The 18,109-nt window shown below is 42.3% G+C and overlaps 1 protein-coding gene across 4 annotated transcripts in view; it reads right to left on the bottom strand.

Annotated features, from left to right (window-relative positions):
• The window catches only part of Nup214 (nucleoporin 214), an 88,421-nt gene extending 71,779 nt beyond the window's left edge, over positions 1-16,642 (bottom strand). For all 4 annotated transcript variants that reach the window (XM_027942761.2, XM_027942768.2, XM_027942777.2 and 1 more), the window contains exons 1-12: positions 16,514-16,642; positions 14,441-14,636; positions 13,705-13,856; positions 12,294-12,492; positions 10,903-10,973; positions 9,298-9,361; positions 8,711-8,814; positions 7,834-7,940; positions 7,030-7,096; positions 5,964-6,090; positions 4,552-4,713; positions 437-911 (exon numbers count right to left, since the gene is read on the bottom strand). In XM_027942761.2, coding sequence (XP_027798562.2) covers positions 437-911; positions 4,552-4,713; positions 5,964-6,090; positions 7,030-7,096; positions 7,834-7,940; positions 8,711-8,814; positions 9,298-9,361; positions 10,903-10,973; positions 12,294-12,492; positions 13,705-13,856; positions 14,441-14,636; positions 16,514-16,558 — 1,769 coding nt within the window. In that variant the 5' untranslated portion in view covers positions 16,559-16,642. The remainder of the gene's footprint in view (positions 1-436; positions 912-4,551; positions 4,714-5,963; positions 6,091-7,029; positions 7,097-7,833; positions 7,941-8,710; positions 8,815-9,297; positions 9,362-10,902; positions 10,974-12,293; positions 12,493-13,704; positions 13,857-14,440; positions 14,637-16,513) is intronic.
• Between the last annotated feature and the right edge of the window lie 1,467 nt (positions 16,643-18,109).

Here is an 18,109-nt window from a genome sequence, read left to right as displayed (position 1 = left end):
CCAGGCAGGAAAGTCACCTCACATATCCACAGCTGCACCAGGTCACTATGGTGGCTGTGTTTTTCAACTGAGAAAACTGCTGAGTTCAGGATGGACATGAAGAGGAAAAAAGACTAGGAGGGACTCATTTCCTTCCCAAGATGTATACTCTGGATTATCTTCCTTAATTAAAATAAGGAATTCCTACTCTGAAAAAGCAAAACAAGTATTTAAATGTAAATCTCTAATAGTCAAAAAAATAAAATGCCACCTAAGAACCCTCAGGACTGTCCACTGATGAAATGTAAACCTTTGCGCTGGCTGAATTTTAACTATTTGCAAGTATCACTTCAGAAAAAAGCTCTGTAACTTTACTTGCACAGGCTCTACTTCCAGCAGATGACACGCACCATTTCTACCAACTGCACAGAAGACTCAAACTTTAAAAGTGACTTACTTTTCACTAAGGTTGACCTTGACCGCAGAGGCTGAAGGCGGGAAGGAGGGTTTCATTCCCATGCTTGGGGCAGACACACTTGGCACTGGTGTGCTTTCCAGGGCAGGCTTAAAACCCGATGATCCGAAGGAGTAGGAAGCAGCAGACGGGGCCATAGGCGATGCTGCAGGGGTGGGAACCACAGAGGCTTTGGAAGGAGGAGCAAAAGAGAAGGTAGAGGTGCCAGAGCCCAGGGCTGTTTTGGGATTGTCAGAGCCACTGGGATATGGAGGGGGCTCCCCAGAGACAGAAGCAGAGGATTTCAAGGATGAAGAACCGAAGGAGAATACGGCAGGGGCAGCCCCAGCAGAAGGCACAGGGAAGGTGGCGATGGGAGTGGCAGGCAGCACAGACGGAAGGGAGGCAGGGGCTGGTGCTGCAGAGGCGTCAAGCTTTTGCGGAGCTTGAGAGGAGGTTGGGGTGGTGGGAGTACTTCCTGCAATGAGAATCAAGGAGAAAGGGGAGGATAAAGTTAACACTCTAACACTAAGGTCCACACAACAGAAAGCAAGTGAAGAAGGGTTTGTGCAGTGATCCTAGTTCAAGAAGGCAAAAACACCAAAAAAGGTAGTGTTGGACTTTCCATGGCAGGTGTTCCCTAACAGAAGGGGAGCTGTGAAGCTCTGAAGGAACAAGGAAACAGGGAAAGATGTTAGACTGGCTAATTGGACCTCATGGAGACCCCATAGGATAATACAGAAAACACACACTTCTCAGTGTCCCTATGGCAGTAGAAAAAGGGACAAGTGAGCCATTCTGCACCACCTACTAACAACCAGGAAAAATCTAATTTAAATTACTACCTCAAAATATTCACTAAAGCAATTCCAGATGAACTAAAAACTGATACAAAAGCACCTCTGTACATATATCCCAAAGGGGGCAACGAGTGAGCTGACATGTGAGGTCTCTGAGAGTCTACCAACTTGATAAAAAATATAACACAAAAATGTTAAATACTTAGAAATGATAAAATAAATAGTACATGAACTAAAAAATTTCTAGCAAAAGTCAAACAAAATGTTTTGCATTAAAAAAAAATTGAGATTAAAAAAAAAAATTTCAAGACTCTAGCTCAGTGAGAGATGCAGTACTTGCCTAGTAAGCATGACACCTGGGTTCAATCCCTAATCCCACCAAACAATAAAATTAAATTACAATAAAATAAAAAATGTCAAGGCTCTAATAAAAATAAAATAATTCACAAAAAGAAAATGCATTCATTCTTTTTTTTTTTTTAATTTTAGGTGGACACAGTATCTTTATTTTTATGTGGTGCTGAGGACTGAACCCAGTGCCCCATGCATGCTAGGCGAGCGCTCTACCACTGAGCCACAACCCCCAGCCCCACATTCATTCCTTTTAACCAAAGAACTATAAACTTAAGTTAGGGGACAATTTTATTGTCCTCTAAACTATTAAAATTTAAATATGTATGATCCTCCCTGACTAGATGGGTGAAATGAACACGAAACATTTTATATTCAGTAGATAAATAATTTAGCATGGTTTTTAGAAAATATTCTGGCAGAATGTCTCAAAAAACACAAAATAATTGACCAAATAACCCTCTTCTAAGAATAAAACCTATAAAAATAATCTAAAGAATGAAAAAGATACAAACAAACCAAATAGTGAAAAGGAGCCAATGAATACTGAACCCTTTTGTTTTTTCGGTACCAGGGATTGAGCCCAGCAATGCTTAACCAATGAGCCGCATTCCCAGCCCTTTTTTTATTCTTTATTTTGCAACAGGGTTTCTCTAAGGTGCGTAGAGCCTTGCTAAGTTGCTGAGGCTGGCTTTGCTTGCAATCCTCCTGCCTCAGCCTCCCAAGTCACTAGGATTATAGGCATGTGCCAATGAGCCCAGCAGCAATCACAAACCACGAAGCCTAAGGATCTAGACAATACTTAGGACTCAAACTGAAAGCCAATTCTCCAAGGATGTATACATCCTTTCTCACAAGTCAAAGAAACATGCTTTCAGAAAAACACTGGAAAACAAAAGATAGGCTTAAAAGTGGTCTTGCTTGACTAGGGATATAGCTCAGTAGCAGAGCATGTACGAGGGGTTCAATCCCAAATACCACAAAAATAAAATTATAAAAAAATTTTTGTTTTATTTTCAAAACTTTCTATAAGAAACACATAAATTCTTGAAATGACTAATTAAATAAAAAGGATATTTTTTATCAATATACTTCCTATTTATTAATTAATAAGATTTTTTTCCTTCTAGTATTAATTACATTAATAAGCCTTGGTCCTTCCATACTGGCTAAGAAGACAGTAAATCTTCATGGGAAACACAGTCTAAAGCAATGAAATACGTAGGATACAAGGGTGCAAATAACATTGTCTGAAAACAAAGACTCAAGTAGATTGTCACTTCTATGAAAATACAATCATGCAACAAATCTGCTCTACAAACACTTCTTTAACATAACACATACAGAATCAGTAACAGCTAGCGTCTTTAAACACAGAGATGCCAGTCACTTCCACTATCAGATAGACTAACTCAAAAAACACATGCCAGCCCCTAAGGACATCACAGGCATTTTCCCACTGAAAACAGAATTGTACATTTGGAAACCGTCACCCTGCTACTACTGCTCTTCCAATACCATCCTGGAGTAGCAGCACAGAAGCAGAACCATTAATGTTTTCTAAACTGACCTAGTCCTTATCTCCACCTGGCAAACTGCAGGGACAGACTTTCTACCCCTTCAGGGGTTCTTGTCCACGCTTCTGAGCATGACTATTACTTCTGCACCAGCTGTAAGATAAGAAAGGAGGCCCTCTAGGAGACGCCAACAGTAAAACCAACCTCTGATTGCTCAGGCATTTGATGGGCTAGCAGCAAAGAAGAAACAACTGCCCCACAGGCTGTAGACTCAACAGGCTGTCCTGCTTGTCACAAACCAGACTTCAAGTGCAGCAATTCATGGCACTCATAACTTACGGGGGAGACACTACTCAAAGAGCACACCCACTAAAGATAACGGAACTTTCCAACACTGGCTCCGTCTATGCTGGCCACCTGGCATACTACCTGGGGCAGCACCGCAGTAGGCAGGGCCCAGTGGCTCTATTAATGATGTAAAACTCACTCAGCACTAAGGAGCAAGAAATTATACCCACCAAATTGTCAACTTTATTCAATCTAACTGGTCAAAAGAGTTTTTCTTAGATATGAACCTGCTTACACTATGGACTTTTTTAGCCATACTAGAAGAAAAAAAATCTTATCACAGTTACATGCCAAAATAATTAAATAATCAAATGAACTAAATTTTAAAAATCAATAAAATTGATTTTTATGAATTTGCTCATTTTTCTCCAATACGTGTCACTTCAGTAATATTTTCAAAGAGAAGGAAAAAAACTAAAATAAAACAAAAGAAAATAAAATTCCCACCTTCTTACCACCTAGCAGCATTAGAGTCATTATCTATCTCAAGTGTTTTTTTTTCTATGTATTTATTTTTTCTCATAAAAAAGGATCACATATCATGAGTTCAACGCCAGCCTCGGCAACTCAGCAAGGCCCTAAGCATCTCAGTGAGATTCTGTCTCTAAATAAAATACAAAATAGGGCTGGGGATGTGACTCAGTGTCCCTGAGTTCAATCCTCAGTACCAGCCCCCCAACAAAAGAAAAGGGATCACATAGCCTATGGTGGTTTTTCACGGTGCCACTCTTCGTCAACGAACATGATACTGTTAATAGTTACTCAAATCTTTCACTATGAATGTGTAAACATCAATTTAATCAAATTCCCTGGTTAGACACATCCTTAGAACATGGATCTTAAAACAGAGTAAATAACCTGACAAGAACAATGTGGCTGACCTTCCGCTTTCTCTAAAGTAATGGTTAGCAAATGAGTCTAGGGGTGAAGGAAGGCAAGGACATGGGTATACGTTTGAGGAAGAGATCAGCACAAGCCTGACCAAGACAGACGGGCAAAGGCGAGAACTACCACAGGCATCCCTTGGCTGTCCTCATCCTGAGAGTGCTCCCGTGCTCACCCAGGTGGATCCCCTTCCACTAGAGCAAGCAGAGGCAAGTACCTGAAGACTTGGGCTGTCGCTCTCCTTCTAATGAAAGCCGCTCCGGAGTCTTGATAAGGGACCTAACCCCAGGATTTTGATTGATCATATAAAATGGACAAAGCACACCATCTGTTGAAAGTAACATGAGAACTGGAGCAGGAGGAAGAGTCTTTTCATCATCTGAAAAGAAAACAAAGGTGATAAAAGAGCCAAGTCAATTTGAGGGTGTGGGCCGGAAGAGAAAGATTGCCCTGCACAGAAAGTGGGAAGCGGCCAGAGGGGATTCCTTTCAAAAGCCCATGTGCATCAACAGATGCAGATCTGAACACCTTTCAGGTACCAGCTATTTAACAAGTGTTCCTGTCACTATCAAGTCACCATCCTCCCACTGGGCCCTGCAGGCTGCTCCGGTAACCCTGTGCTCTCCAAGGCTCTTTCCTTTATGAGTCTCAGAGTTCAGGAGGTAGGTTCAGCATTTCCCTGACCAAGACAGGGGGCTCTAGGAAGTGCCGGGTTTAACAGAAAATGACAGAGTAGACTCTTTGGAAAACACACAGCAGGATACAGAAAGCTAGGTCAAACTACTGTATAGTCCTTCACAGTTAAAGGCTACATATGTACATTGCCAATGGATATTTCAAGAGAATCGGAGTAAGTGAGCTAATCAGACTAAAGGATTAGCATGATCAAGGAAAGGACAAGGAACTTAATGGTGTCCAAGAGGGACAGCTCTCTAAACTAAAGCACCAGTGAACAAAGACTCCTCTTTACACTTTCACATTTTACTGACTACAGTGCTCTTGAGCTCCTGTGGGGGAGAAAACACCTTTAGGGCACACACCCAAGCCCAAAGTAGAAGCCTTAGATGTCAAGTCTGTTTTCTCATCTTTGCTTTAACCCAGCAGTAATGTGAAGTCCTGGAATAGGACGTCACTCCCTCGGGAGGTCACTAGGGAACTTCGATGGGCAAGGAAACCAAGCTATGAAATCTGAATGTTATATACTTCAAGCAGACTCTAAAAGTACGCGGACACAAACACAGTGCCTACCACTGGTCTCATCAATGAGAACTCATTCAAATTAGTTTTAGTGCTGTCACAAGGTACCCCCCATCACTCTTAGGGTAGAAATATGCTACAAGAAGTTAAAAATGCCCAGCAGAGTAGATCACCTGGCTTTTTTTTTTTTTTTTAAAGAGAGAGAGAGAGAGAGAGAGAGAGAATTTATTTATTTATTTTTTTAGTTTTTTTTTTTTTCGGCGGACACAACATCTTTGTTTGTACGTGGTGCTCAGGATCGAACCCGGGCCGCACGCATGCCAGGCGAGCGCGCTACCGCTTGAGCCACATCCCCAGCCCCTCACCTGGCTTTTTGACAATAACCATTACTAGTAAGGAGATCATTTCTGCACCAAGCACAGTGACACTTACTGATGTTGACCTCCACTTGGTTGGTATAATCTATGGCAACTCCCATGGGCAAGGAGTCATCGCTCTTGTCAGTCACAGGCAGTTCAGCCCGACTTGAATCCTCCAGCAGCCAAGATTCCCAATTGATCTAGAGGGAAAAGAAAGTCTACATGGGTTAGAGCTTTGCACTGTTTCCCCCAATATCACTTAGATAATAAAGAAGAAGACCTCCCATAATTTAGCTTCATGTGTTGACAGGGAACTCTGAAATCTGGGGAAACAGTCTCAAAACCATGAAGAGTTCAGGAAGTGAGCATTTATTTTCAAGATTAATTTCTCTGTTTCTGGTGTATGAAGTCCCTGCCCTGTGAATAAAACTATCATGAATGTTTTCCAAGGTACCTTGCATCACACTTAGGTAAGTCATTAGAATACTCATGCTATGGGCAGCAGCAGTAGGCTGCAGCTCCAGCCAGCCAGTCTCCAGCACAAACAACTGACACTATACTGCGCTGCCAGCTCTGATGTTCTGTAGGTGAGGTAGAGTCCATGCACTTTTGACTTGTGGGTTTCAGCTTACAGAAAGTTTACTGCAATATAGTCCCACTGTAAATTCAGAAACACCTGCATTTCTGAAGAATCACAATTTGATATCATCTGCATGTTTCTCCTCCACAGTTGATTATTATAGTTAAAACTAATAATTATATAATTTATAGAAGCAGCAGGTTTAAGTGAAAGGAAAAAAGACAACAAATGAAGCAAGGCAGGAATTCTCCACATATCCAGGTACACTTTGGTTGGAGGCTGTTTACTAGTATGCTTCCACAGGCTGTGCATGGATCTAAGAGAACAGAGGGCCTTTTTTTTTTAAACACACTGAAGGAACTATTGCATCTGACACCCACATCTCTCCAATGCAATATCCAAGCCATCGTACCTAAGGCACCTGTCATCTAGGCTTTGCTCTCACCCATTAAGAGGGCTGTGACCTCATCTCAATCTTAACCATATAGTTAATTCCCTCCAAAATCCTTCTCAGAAATGTATCACACAACAGAAAAGTGACAAAAAAAAAGAAATTTACCTGATCACTCTGTCGTGCAAGGATACTAACTTCTGTGGAAGCAGCAGATGCTGCCAGCACTAAATCCCTTAAGAATAAAACCAGAAGACCATTAAGTTCAAGCACATCGACAACTCTAAGCCAATCTGGGTCTACACTAACATCTGTGAAGCTTCCTTCCACAAGTCAAGGAGAGGGCAGGGTTTCCTATCTTGCTAAAGAAAGGTGGGAAAGTTCTCAGTATAGAGCTGAGTTTTTTGGTTTATGGGGTGAAATTCTGAAGAATCTACCTGCTGTCTACCTGGGTGAAAACAAAGGAATACAGAATAAAATCAACTCAGATTTCACAACACAGCCCCTAAAAGTAGAAAAACCTTAATGAAGGAATGGGTGCTTTATGCAACCTTTCTTTCAAAGGAAACTTTGCTCAGAGAGAAACTTATATGTTCCTCAAAGATGAATATCCTCATACGTCATCACTGGGGCTATTGAGAAAACTGGATTTTTCTTTTTTAAAAAATATCTTATTTTGTTTATTTATTTTTATGTGGTGCTGAGGATTGAACCCAAGGTCTCACACATGCGAGGCAAGCGCTCTACCACTGAGCCACAACCCCAGCCCCTGGATTTTTCATAGTATATATTAAATCTAAATAACTCAAGATGGGAGGAACAGAAGCAGTGGTCACAGACATTATCAAGCAGCAGCTGAAAATACGTTTAGGGCCTCTCAGCCTTAACCTTTCTCCCCCACAGAAAAAATGGCCAGGGAACAGTGTGCCTGAGGTATGGCCTATCGGTGACATCAGTGACCCTTCTGCTCACCACTCCTCGATGTAACTGAGGTAGTAATGATGCTGTCTCTCTGTACAGCTGCCGTAACAGGGCTCCATAAAGTTCACGAATACCTCTGGGTGCTTTTCTTCTTTTTTCTACAATGAACAGTGTGAGAATAAAAAAATCTCAAGTGCAATTCTTTTTCTTGAATCCTACCAAGTTTGGAATCTCAAAAGATAAAACCATTTAAATTGGACAAGAAAATTCACTCAAATCTATACACAAACATACAGATTAGCATACTAAGTACTCAGCAACACTTTACTGATCTTATTATTATCAATGTTCTTCCTTTATCTTCAAAAGGACTCACTCCTCTTCATTTGATTCTCTGCTCACATGGCCCCGCCTCAGAGAGGCCCTTGCTGACCACCCCATAGACAATGGTACCCTCATCGCCACCCATCCCTTACACTACCTTCTTTTCTCCATCACCTTGTCCCTCCTTGACCCTGTACTTACTGTCAATCATTAATCACAAGATCTATAAAAGCAAGGACTTTGTTTTGATCACCTCTGTATTTTCAGCTTTAAAGCAGGGCCTGGCCCACTGGATATTTTCAAGAAATACTTGAATTTTTTAAATCAACATATTCTCTTTTCTAAAATTTCTCTATCAGATTAACCAAGATTTACAGTTCATGGCTTAAGTAAAAGCAAGCTTTATCATTTTTCTTACCCCTAACTAAATATCTGCAGGTGCCATAAGTGGACATCATAGTTTTAGTCCCTGGGCACAAATCTTTCACCTGTATCTGCACCATCACTGCCAAGAAGCCAAGAAACCCGAAACTCAAGCCTCTAAAGTCATGAGAGCTCCCATCTCAAACTCCCAGAAGACAAAGACGCTCTTGAGTGTGCATACCGGAAGCAGAGCCATCACTACATCTGGAGATGTTTCCAAGGTCCCATCTGCAGCAGCATACACTATTGTGAAGACATATGTACCAATCCACAGCACATCCAGAACTGAAAGACACACACACCCCAGTCAGCAAGAAATCAAATGATAGCAAGAGAGATGGCAAAAAGCATCTCATGTTTGAAACAGCCACTTCATGCTATGAAATTTAACATATTATGGGTAAAAAATCGAATTACTAACACTTAATGAAATTTCAGGTTTCAGTGACTAAATACAATTCAGACACAAGAAGCCCAAATACATTCAAAGTGGTAGATTTTTTTTTCCCTGCTGGATTTTAATCAGAGCAAACTCTGAAAAATTTTAATAAGGTCGGGATGCATTTCATGCCATTCTCCACAAGACACAGGTGTCTCCAGAGGGTAACCCCTACACCGGTTTAATTAGCTGACTGAATAGTGACATTATTCGTGGGACAGGTACCAACACTCCCCTGCACAAGTACATAGGTATGTCATTTGACCTGGAATGTCTATGTAATAGAGCCAGTATCTCATTAGGTCAGCTCATTTGGAAAACATCTTTACCTCTGACAGGATGATCTGACTCGTAGAATGGAGGACACGGAATTACTTTTTTTTCCTGCAAAGTCTGAAAGAGATGGGAGGGGGGAGTCATCAAATGAAATAATCCCTAAACCAATGAAACTGCCAAATCCAACCTGCTGCCCTAGAAGCAACCCTGTTCCATCTCCCTAGCCAAAGAGACCGAACAAAAAGAACACTGTCTACTCCTAGAACCTATCCTAGAGAAATACTCAAACATGCTCAGATGCAGGCAACAAGGAAATTTAATGCAACAGCACATATAATGACAGAACTACTAGTACTGATGTGGGTGACTACCAAATAGTAGGGTAGACAAGCTGTGGCACACTTACCCAGTGAACTACTAAGCAGCCATTAAAGAGGATGAAGTACTCTACAGGTAATGCACTGGAAAAAGACCTCAATACATTAAGTTATAGGACTGGGGCCACAGCTCATAAACACATGCTAAGCTAGGATTAAAAAAAAAAAAAAAGGCAAGCAGCAAAGCAGTAAAATCAAGCCAACTGGCTTTTCAGAGGCTGATACATTCAACAGAGTATGTGTCAAATTTCACATAGCAACTTTTGGCAATAACAAATAAGAAGCCAGGCACACTCATGTGTGCCTATGGTCCCAGTTTCTTGGGAGACTGAGGCAGGAGGATCACTTGAGCTCAGAAGGGGAGGCCAGCCTGAGTGATCAGAGAGACTTATCTCAACAAAATTTTCTTTAAATGTGACATGTAAAAAAAAAAAAAAAAAAAAAATCAAGCCTTGGCCTTACATCTAAACTACTGCATTTCTACTCAGGAAGCCCAGAGAGCAATCTCAGGAGGAATGTCAGGACAGGTGTCAGAAAGACCTGTGAACCCTTCCTTTGTATCCAGGACTGAACAGACACATGTGTGAGTCAATTTGTATTGAAGGATATTTGTATTATCTCAAGAAAATCACAGGGAGAGGACAAGAGAACACACAGACAACCGAAGCCTCTGTTATCCACTGTCCACAGCTGGAGGGACCAAGCCTTTAAAGTGGACTGAGTTAAGACAAATGCGGGGCTTTAAAGCAGAGTGAGTCTACATCATGGAGTGAGTCTGCATCATGTTAACGGCTTTTCCACTAACTCCTTTTCCCCTTAAACTCATTTTTATTGAATGGACTGGGGATATAATATTGGTAGAACAGTGAGTAGAATATGATCACAAGTTACTTAATCAGCAACACATGATAACGCCTCTGCCCATGGACTATCTGTATAAGCAACCAGAAAAGTGAGGAAGGCCACCCACTTCAGAATACAGTGGGTGCCACTGGAAGGACTAGGGGGTAAAGGAAAGAGTTCCACTCTGTTCTTCATTCACTGTTGCGGTGAGCATAAATCACTTTTTTTTTTAACCTTTATTTTATTCATTTATTTTTTTATGTGGTGCTGAGGATCGAACCCAGTGCCTCACACATGCAAGGCAAGTGCTCTGCCGCTGAGCCACAATCCCAACCCCAGCATAAATTACTTTCTAATAGCAAAAACAACAAAGAGGCTCCCAAACCACCCCCCAAAGAGTGGGCATCTTAAGAAAAATTCTGAAGCTCAAGAACTTACAGGAAGATACTGGACCACAGTTCCATTCTGTTTTCCTACTGCCAGCTGCTTTCCTTTGGGGCTCCAGCACACTGGGCAAAAAGAAAATGTTGCCAATTAAAAATGGAAGAAAATGGAGCAAACCAATGCCACCTATCACACAACAGCTACCTATGTAATCACCACTTCTCCTTCCTCTGCCAGACATGGATCTTCCCTACCCAGCAGAATGAAAAAAGGACAATCATTTTAATAATACAAGCCAATCACCAACGTGGCTCACCAGCCCGCAATCTGCACAGCCAGTCCACCAGTCCCTGCTGAGAACTGAAAGTAGTGTGGTCTGCAGCCACATAGAGCCTGCCACACCACCATGGGCCTGAGACACTGCAAGCCAGGGAAGGCTGACCTCTCCCACTGTCGCAGCCCAACCCCTGGGCATCCAGGATTCACAGATCTCAATCTCCTCCCTCTCGATCAGCCAAGGCAAAAAGAAAATATAGCAGACCTGAATGGGATTGCAGGGCCAAACAATAGAATTAACAGTTTTCCAAAACCTAATGATTAGCGTAAATTTGGGACCAATAGCATTGATACTTTTGAAAACATGATCAGCATAAATTTTGACCAACAGCCTTGACCAAAGAACTATATAAACCCAGGGACTATCACACTCAGTGGCAACCCCCATGAGGTCTCCTCTCATCTGCTAGGGCTCTCTTTCTTCCCATGTGAATAAATCCTACTCTTCTATGCACTCTTCCCCATCTGTGGATTTTATTCTTCAAATTCATAAGAACCCAGAAGAAATTGGTGGTAAGCTCCTGGGATCTGCTTCAACACTGGAGAGCACAGCCCACCATTAAGAGCTGCTAGCATGCCACTCAACATCAGTGGAGAACAACTGGGCTTTGCCAGGTACAACCCTTGGAGCTGACACCGGCAGGCATACCTGCTTGATTAGCTGCTAACATTACAAACAGGTTTCTCAGCTGCAGAGGCCTGCAGCTTATGTAGACCTCACCCAGCAGCAGAAGCAGGAAAACTCTGGTTTCATTATGACTTATCTCCTGCTTCTATTTGTTATTTCTAATGCTTTTCCTGTGAAGGTACAAATGATTTTCAGAGGACCACTCTTTTGGACAGAAACAAAATATTCTCAAAAACACAATTTTAAGCCAGCAATACCAAAATCTTTCTTTCTCCAAATAACCCAAACACATTCAAATTAATTCATGTATGCTATTTGGCTTCAAAGACGTTATCTATGGAAATAAAGAATATAATCTATTCTAACAACAACAACAAAACTATACATAAAACAAAGAACCATTCCCTTTAACTTCCAGAAATTAATTTTTAAGTAGATTACCATTACTGTATATTATGAAGTGAAAGCCTTTATTACCCACCAGATGTCACTGCCACTGTGGAAGGAAGAGTGGCACATACTTTCACCACTTCTGTGACTTGCAGGACAGCAATACTGCCATCAGCCAGACAAACTGCCACCATGGAGGGGACAGTAGGGTTCCACTTCATATCGATCACCATGCCTCCCGCATCCTTTAAAAGCTTGTGATAGGCAAATGGGCGTTTCTGCTGTTTAGCCTTTTAAAATAAATACACAGAAGCAAAGTAAATTAATACATTAATAAATACACAGATATATTTAACATTCAAAGGAAAATACTGAAAGTAGTTTTCATAAGTCACAGTTCATTGTTCTCCCTTAAGTATGAAAAAAAGAGTTGACTCTACAAACCTATCTACTTGTTACTATTTCAACAGAACTTTGAAAATGGCAATGAATTATTCTAGCACACTCAGAGGGATTCCCAGCAGGGGAATATACAAATGCAAAATAATCAATAAAAAGCAGGAATAACATTAAAATCTTGGCTCTGCCACCTGGCTCTGATGGGACATTGGACAGTTATTTAAACTCTTTAAGTCTGTTTTTCTATCCATAAAATGAAGATTATCATACCTACTATGGGAAGTTACAGTAGGCACAAACTAGACAAGACATATAAATGCTTTCTGTAGGACATACAGTCAGTACAAACATACGCATTATTATCATCATTTTTTAAAATATTTTTTAGTTGTAAGTGGACACAATACCTTTATTTTTTCATTTTATTTTTTGTGTGGTGCTGAAGATCAAACCCAGTGCCTCATTCGTGCTAGGCAAGAGCTCTACCACTGAGCCACAACCCCAGCCTTATTATCATGTGTAAACTACTTATATGGAAGAACATGGCATTAGGATGCCAGAGACCATATCTTATTCACATGTAGATAACACAGTATCTACTTTAACTCTGAAGTTTCGGGCAAGTCACCTAAGCCTTCCTGACTGGCTGTCTCATGAAAAATGATAACAATTTGTGAAAGGTGGTGTATGAAATAATTTCTTTGAGGCCTTTTGTCTCAAAGACCTACGATTCTATAGTTAAGGTTTTTGTTTGTTTGTTTGTTTTTTGGTAATAAGGATTGAACCCAGGGGCACTTAACCACTGACCAATCCCCAGCCCTTTTATTTTTTGAGATAGGATCTTGCTGAAGCTGGCTTTGAATTCACACTCAGTGGCAACCCCCATGAGGTCTCCTCTCATCTGCTAGGGCCTCAGCCTCCTGAGCTGCTGGGATTACAGGCATATGCCACAGGATCAGCTAAGGTCTTTTTTTTTTTTTCCAACCCATATTTTAATCTAGAAAAAGACTTGAAGAGCCAACCTAAGGAACTTCCAAGTTACAATTCCATGAGGAAATCTCCTTAGGTTTCCACACTGACATTACATTTTATCAGTAGCTTACCTCATTTGAGAATGTCCGAACATCAAAAAAAGCAATAATGGAACCATATTCACCAGACATCATGCACACAGACAGTGTGAGGTTATCACAGCTCAGGGCCAGGTGATGCACTGGGAATTTCATCGGAACAACCAAGCTTTGGACTTTATCAACTAAGAAGGAAAAAAAAAAAAAAAACAGCATATTTTAAGCATAGAGCCAAAACCCTTTATCCAGGTCAATATGAAATATTTTTGTATCTACATAAACCTATACTGCCTGGTACCTATTTATACAGACAAATCTTCATTTTCACATAGAAATATAATGATGCATTATGTAATCCAAGGACTGCTATCATAGGAATAACTGTGACTTCTGCCCTTGTTGAAAATATTTTTGCCACAAATGCTCCAAGTAATACAGATTCCCATTTATTTGGATGGTATTATTGTACCAACTAAAAACCTATGTATGCTCTTCTCCTGAAGAGCCAGAACTCAAGTTCAACTGAGCAAAACCAAAGCATGGCTTAATGCTAAGTTCTTTCCTCTGAGCTCCAAGGAAGGACTCATTGAGACATACAAAGGACCAAAGAAAAGTTCCTACCTGGAACTTAGTCATCCTGGCAATCAATCTTAGATCCAAAAGCAGTTTTAATTTTAACATTAAGATGATTTCTTGGGAAAAAAAAAAACCATACTAGTGAGCCACCATAGCTCTCTCTCTACTATGCAACATCAATCAGGGAATTTACCTATTTTATTGGGATCATCTCCAGGTTTGTTTTGAATAAGAAGGTCTTTAGTAGGAAAAACTTGCAGTCCACTGGCTCCCCCGGCAAAGACCAGACCATACTTGTTAGATATGGCAAGCAGACTTGAGCGTTCCTTGGGCAACTCCTCAGGGGAGTCAAAGATTCTCACTTTCTTCAGTGCTCTAAATTGAAAATCCTGAAGGATCAAAACAAAGTCAATTTGGGAAAAACAGGAATTGTCTGTTCTTATACTCCAGCAGACATAATTTCAGTATAACAAAAATATATTTAAAACCCCAAGGTCAATGATCATATAAGTTGTCTTTAGACTCCCTCTGCTTATGGTGGTGCCTGGCATAGCAATCATTAATATTTATTGAATGAAATAAATGAAAAGAAAAATCCATGAAGCCTTCCTTGGTAAATCCAGCTCACATTGATCTAAAATTTATCTGAATTTCCAGTTGTATTTATTGTCTGAATCAAAGCTACACTTTATTATTTATAATCTTATCCTGGATTGTGGTGCTTCACTGCTTCTTGACACAGCATGGTGCTCAACAAATTACTATTAAATGTTGAAAGAATCACTCAACCTCGCTGTAAGTTTTATCTTCCAATGCAGTACTCAATAAATATATACTGAAATAATAACCACAGAGAGATGATCAAATGCCAAGAACTGGCTTACTTGTGTCAAATGCTTAAAATTTCACTAGACAAAAGGTCCACTAGAGACCTTTAAGCAAAAACTAAATGCTACATTATTTGTCCTAATTAGTTATACATGATAGTAAAAAGTATTTTGACATATTATATATATATGGAGTATAACTTCCCATTCTTCTGGTTGTACATGATGTCAAGTTACACTGGTCATGTAATCATATGTGTGTATATAGGACAATAATGTCTGCTCCATTCTCCTATCTTTCCTATTCCCATTTCCCCTCCCTTTCTTTCGCATTCGCTTGTCTAATCCAAAGTACTTGAATAAATAAAATTGATAAACCCTCAGCCACACGAATGAACAGAAGAGAAAACTCAATCTACAAGGACATCTTAAAAGTACTGTGTGCAAACAGTGCACCACTGCAGCTCCAGCTGTAAGGACATCTAAAACACAAGTGTAAACTCCTTACTACAGGCTACAAGGGCAGGCATGGCTATACCCATCCACTTCTGCAGTATCATCTCACAACACTCTATTTCCCTTTTAAAACTTGGTCTTCACCAGGTGCAGTGGTGCACATCTGTAACTTCAGTGGCTCAGGAGACTGGGGCAGGAGGATCTCAGCAACTTAGTGAGACCCTGCCTCAAAATAAAAAGGCTGTGGGTATAGCTCAGGGGGGCAGTATCCCTGGGTTCAGGCCCTGGTACCAAAAAAAAACAAAAACAAAAACAAAAACAAAAAACTGAGTCTTCTCCTTTGCCATAGCTACTGCCAACCTCACCCCTACCTACTTTCAGTTTTCATTTCCTTCAACTGTCATGCTCTTTAGTACCCTGGAGCTTTTAGACATGAATGACCTGGAAACCTTCCCTAACCTCTGTTCATGCCTGATTCTCCCAGTCTTCCATGAATTCATTTGTTTTCAAAGATAATATTCTCCTCTCTCAGGAAAAAAAAAAAAAAAACCGTGTTCCCGTCCGATTAACTGAGGTCTGCAGGGCGGATGGTCTTCCCTGTTCTGGCCCGCCTTCCAGAAGTGAGAGTGAGAAGGCGGGTCCTGGGGGAGCCCGGCTCTCAGTCCCCTGATCGCTTGTGACCCGGCAAACTGCTCTCCGGCCTCGGTCTGCTGCTCTGTTGGCGACTCCTCTGCAGGTGCTGGAAAGGGCACCACAGTGCCTGGCACACGACCAACAGCAGTCACCACCACGCTCCTGCGCCCACCACCCGAAAGCGGCTAGGACGGCACAAGGGGCGCCCCAGGCCAAGAGGGCCGGGAAGCTGCGGCGGGCTGGCGGGCGGACCTGGAATCGCGATCCACTGTTCAAGAGGGCGCCGGAGGCGGGGCTCCACGGCAACGCCGGGACCCAGGAGGGGAGGGAGGCCCCGGCCAGTCTCTGACCTTCATCTCCCGCTCGGGGATCATGACATCCATCTCGTCTCCCATCGCGCGGCCCTGTTCGTCGAAGCAGCCGCCGCCGCCGTCCGGGGCCTTCCGCTCCAGGCCGCTCGGAAGCCAACTTCCTTCCCTCAGCGCCAGAGGCGCGCGGCGGAATGCGAACTTCCGGCGCGCGTTGGTGACGTCAATGTTGGATTCCAGGGAAGCCGCGCGCTCGCCGCCCGGGCCCTCATTGGCCAACGGGAGCCGACGAGGGGCGTGGCCGTGACCCCGCGCGCCTGCGCCCTGGACCTCTCCCTGCCCCGCGTGCGCAGCCTGCACCGGCTCATTTCATTTATTGGCGGCGTGTGCCTCTGCGGTACAAGCTTATTCCCTGGAAACCTTATAGTAACCCTTACCTGCGGGTGGCTGTTCTTAGCGTCCGATCCAGAGTTAGGAACTTTATAGATATTTCCAGGGGACAGCTTTTAAGGGCTTGGGCTTTGAGGGAAGGAAACAGATAAGTTCAAAGTGAGTAGACTAGGGCCTCCCCACAGGTGACCTTATCTGTCTAATGACAAAAGCCAAAAATGGGGAGGGTAAAGGACACCGAAGACCAGCTTTGTTTACTCCTGTCAAGGTAATCATTTCCAGAGTAAAAGCCATATCCACTTCTGGTCACTAAAGAATTTGTGCTGAGTTTTGCAGAAAATAGATGGCATGTTGTTTAACCTTCAAGGCCTCCTAGTCACCTAGGGGGTTTATTAACATTTTATTGATGAAATCGGGGAAGTTAAGAAAATTCTCCTGTGGCCCTCAGCCAGAGTTCAGATGGAAGAATGGGCTGATAGTACAGTCCTACCTAGAAGAGATTTCTGTTGCAGAATTATAAATGTTCTAGGGCAGAGGTTCTTAACTTGCAAGTTGAGTCAGCTGGGGGAGCAGGGACATTCTGCTGAAAAACCAGCCTCTACCTCAGATCAAAGCCTGTCCAAGGAAGGGACATGACCTTTGTCCTTGGAAAGACCCACAGAGCACTCCTAGGCACATTCCCACCCTGCTAAGTTGTTTATCTACAAATAACAGGAGAGATCTGCTAAAACTAGGTGTCCCTGACTCAGTCAGGCTAGGTGGGGACCCATAGCAACCCCCTAGCAGCCACCAATCAGCATGAGATAGGGAAATACCTGGGATGCCAGATGACCCTCCCAGTAGTTTATGGTGTTGGGAAACCACGTAGTTCAGCACGAACACCCCTCTTGGCTTAAACCAGTCAGTTCAAACGAATCCCCCTCTTGTAGTAACTAATCACCCCTACCCAACTTGTTCCCGCCAGGGAATGTGCTAATCATGTTTTAGAGTTGTTATTTGATTTTCCTGCGGTGTGTGATGATTTGCTAAGAGATGCTATGATGTATGTGGGGGTCCCTGCCTTCTCCAAAGAATGTATAAAACTGCTGCAAACCCTGGGCTCAGGGCCTCTCAGCGTTACCAGTTGCTATGTGCGCATGGAGGACCGAGCTAGTTCGCGATAAACACCTCTTTGCTGCTTACATCGATCTTGGGTCTCTGGTGGTCTTTTGGGGGTCCCAAATTCGAGCATAACACTGCCACTCTGTT

Source organism: Marmota flaviventris, chromosome 13 (genome assembly GCF_047511675.1).
Source record: "Marmota flaviventris isolate mMarFla1 chromosome 13, mMarFla1.hap1, whole genome shotgun sequence".
Classification (NCBI taxonomy): Eukaryota; Metazoa; Chordata; class Mammalia; order Rodentia; family Sciuridae; genus Marmota; species Marmota flaviventris.
The sequence above is the reverse complement of the archived record's forward strand: the minus strand, read 5'-3'. Positions and strand labels throughout refer to the sequence as shown.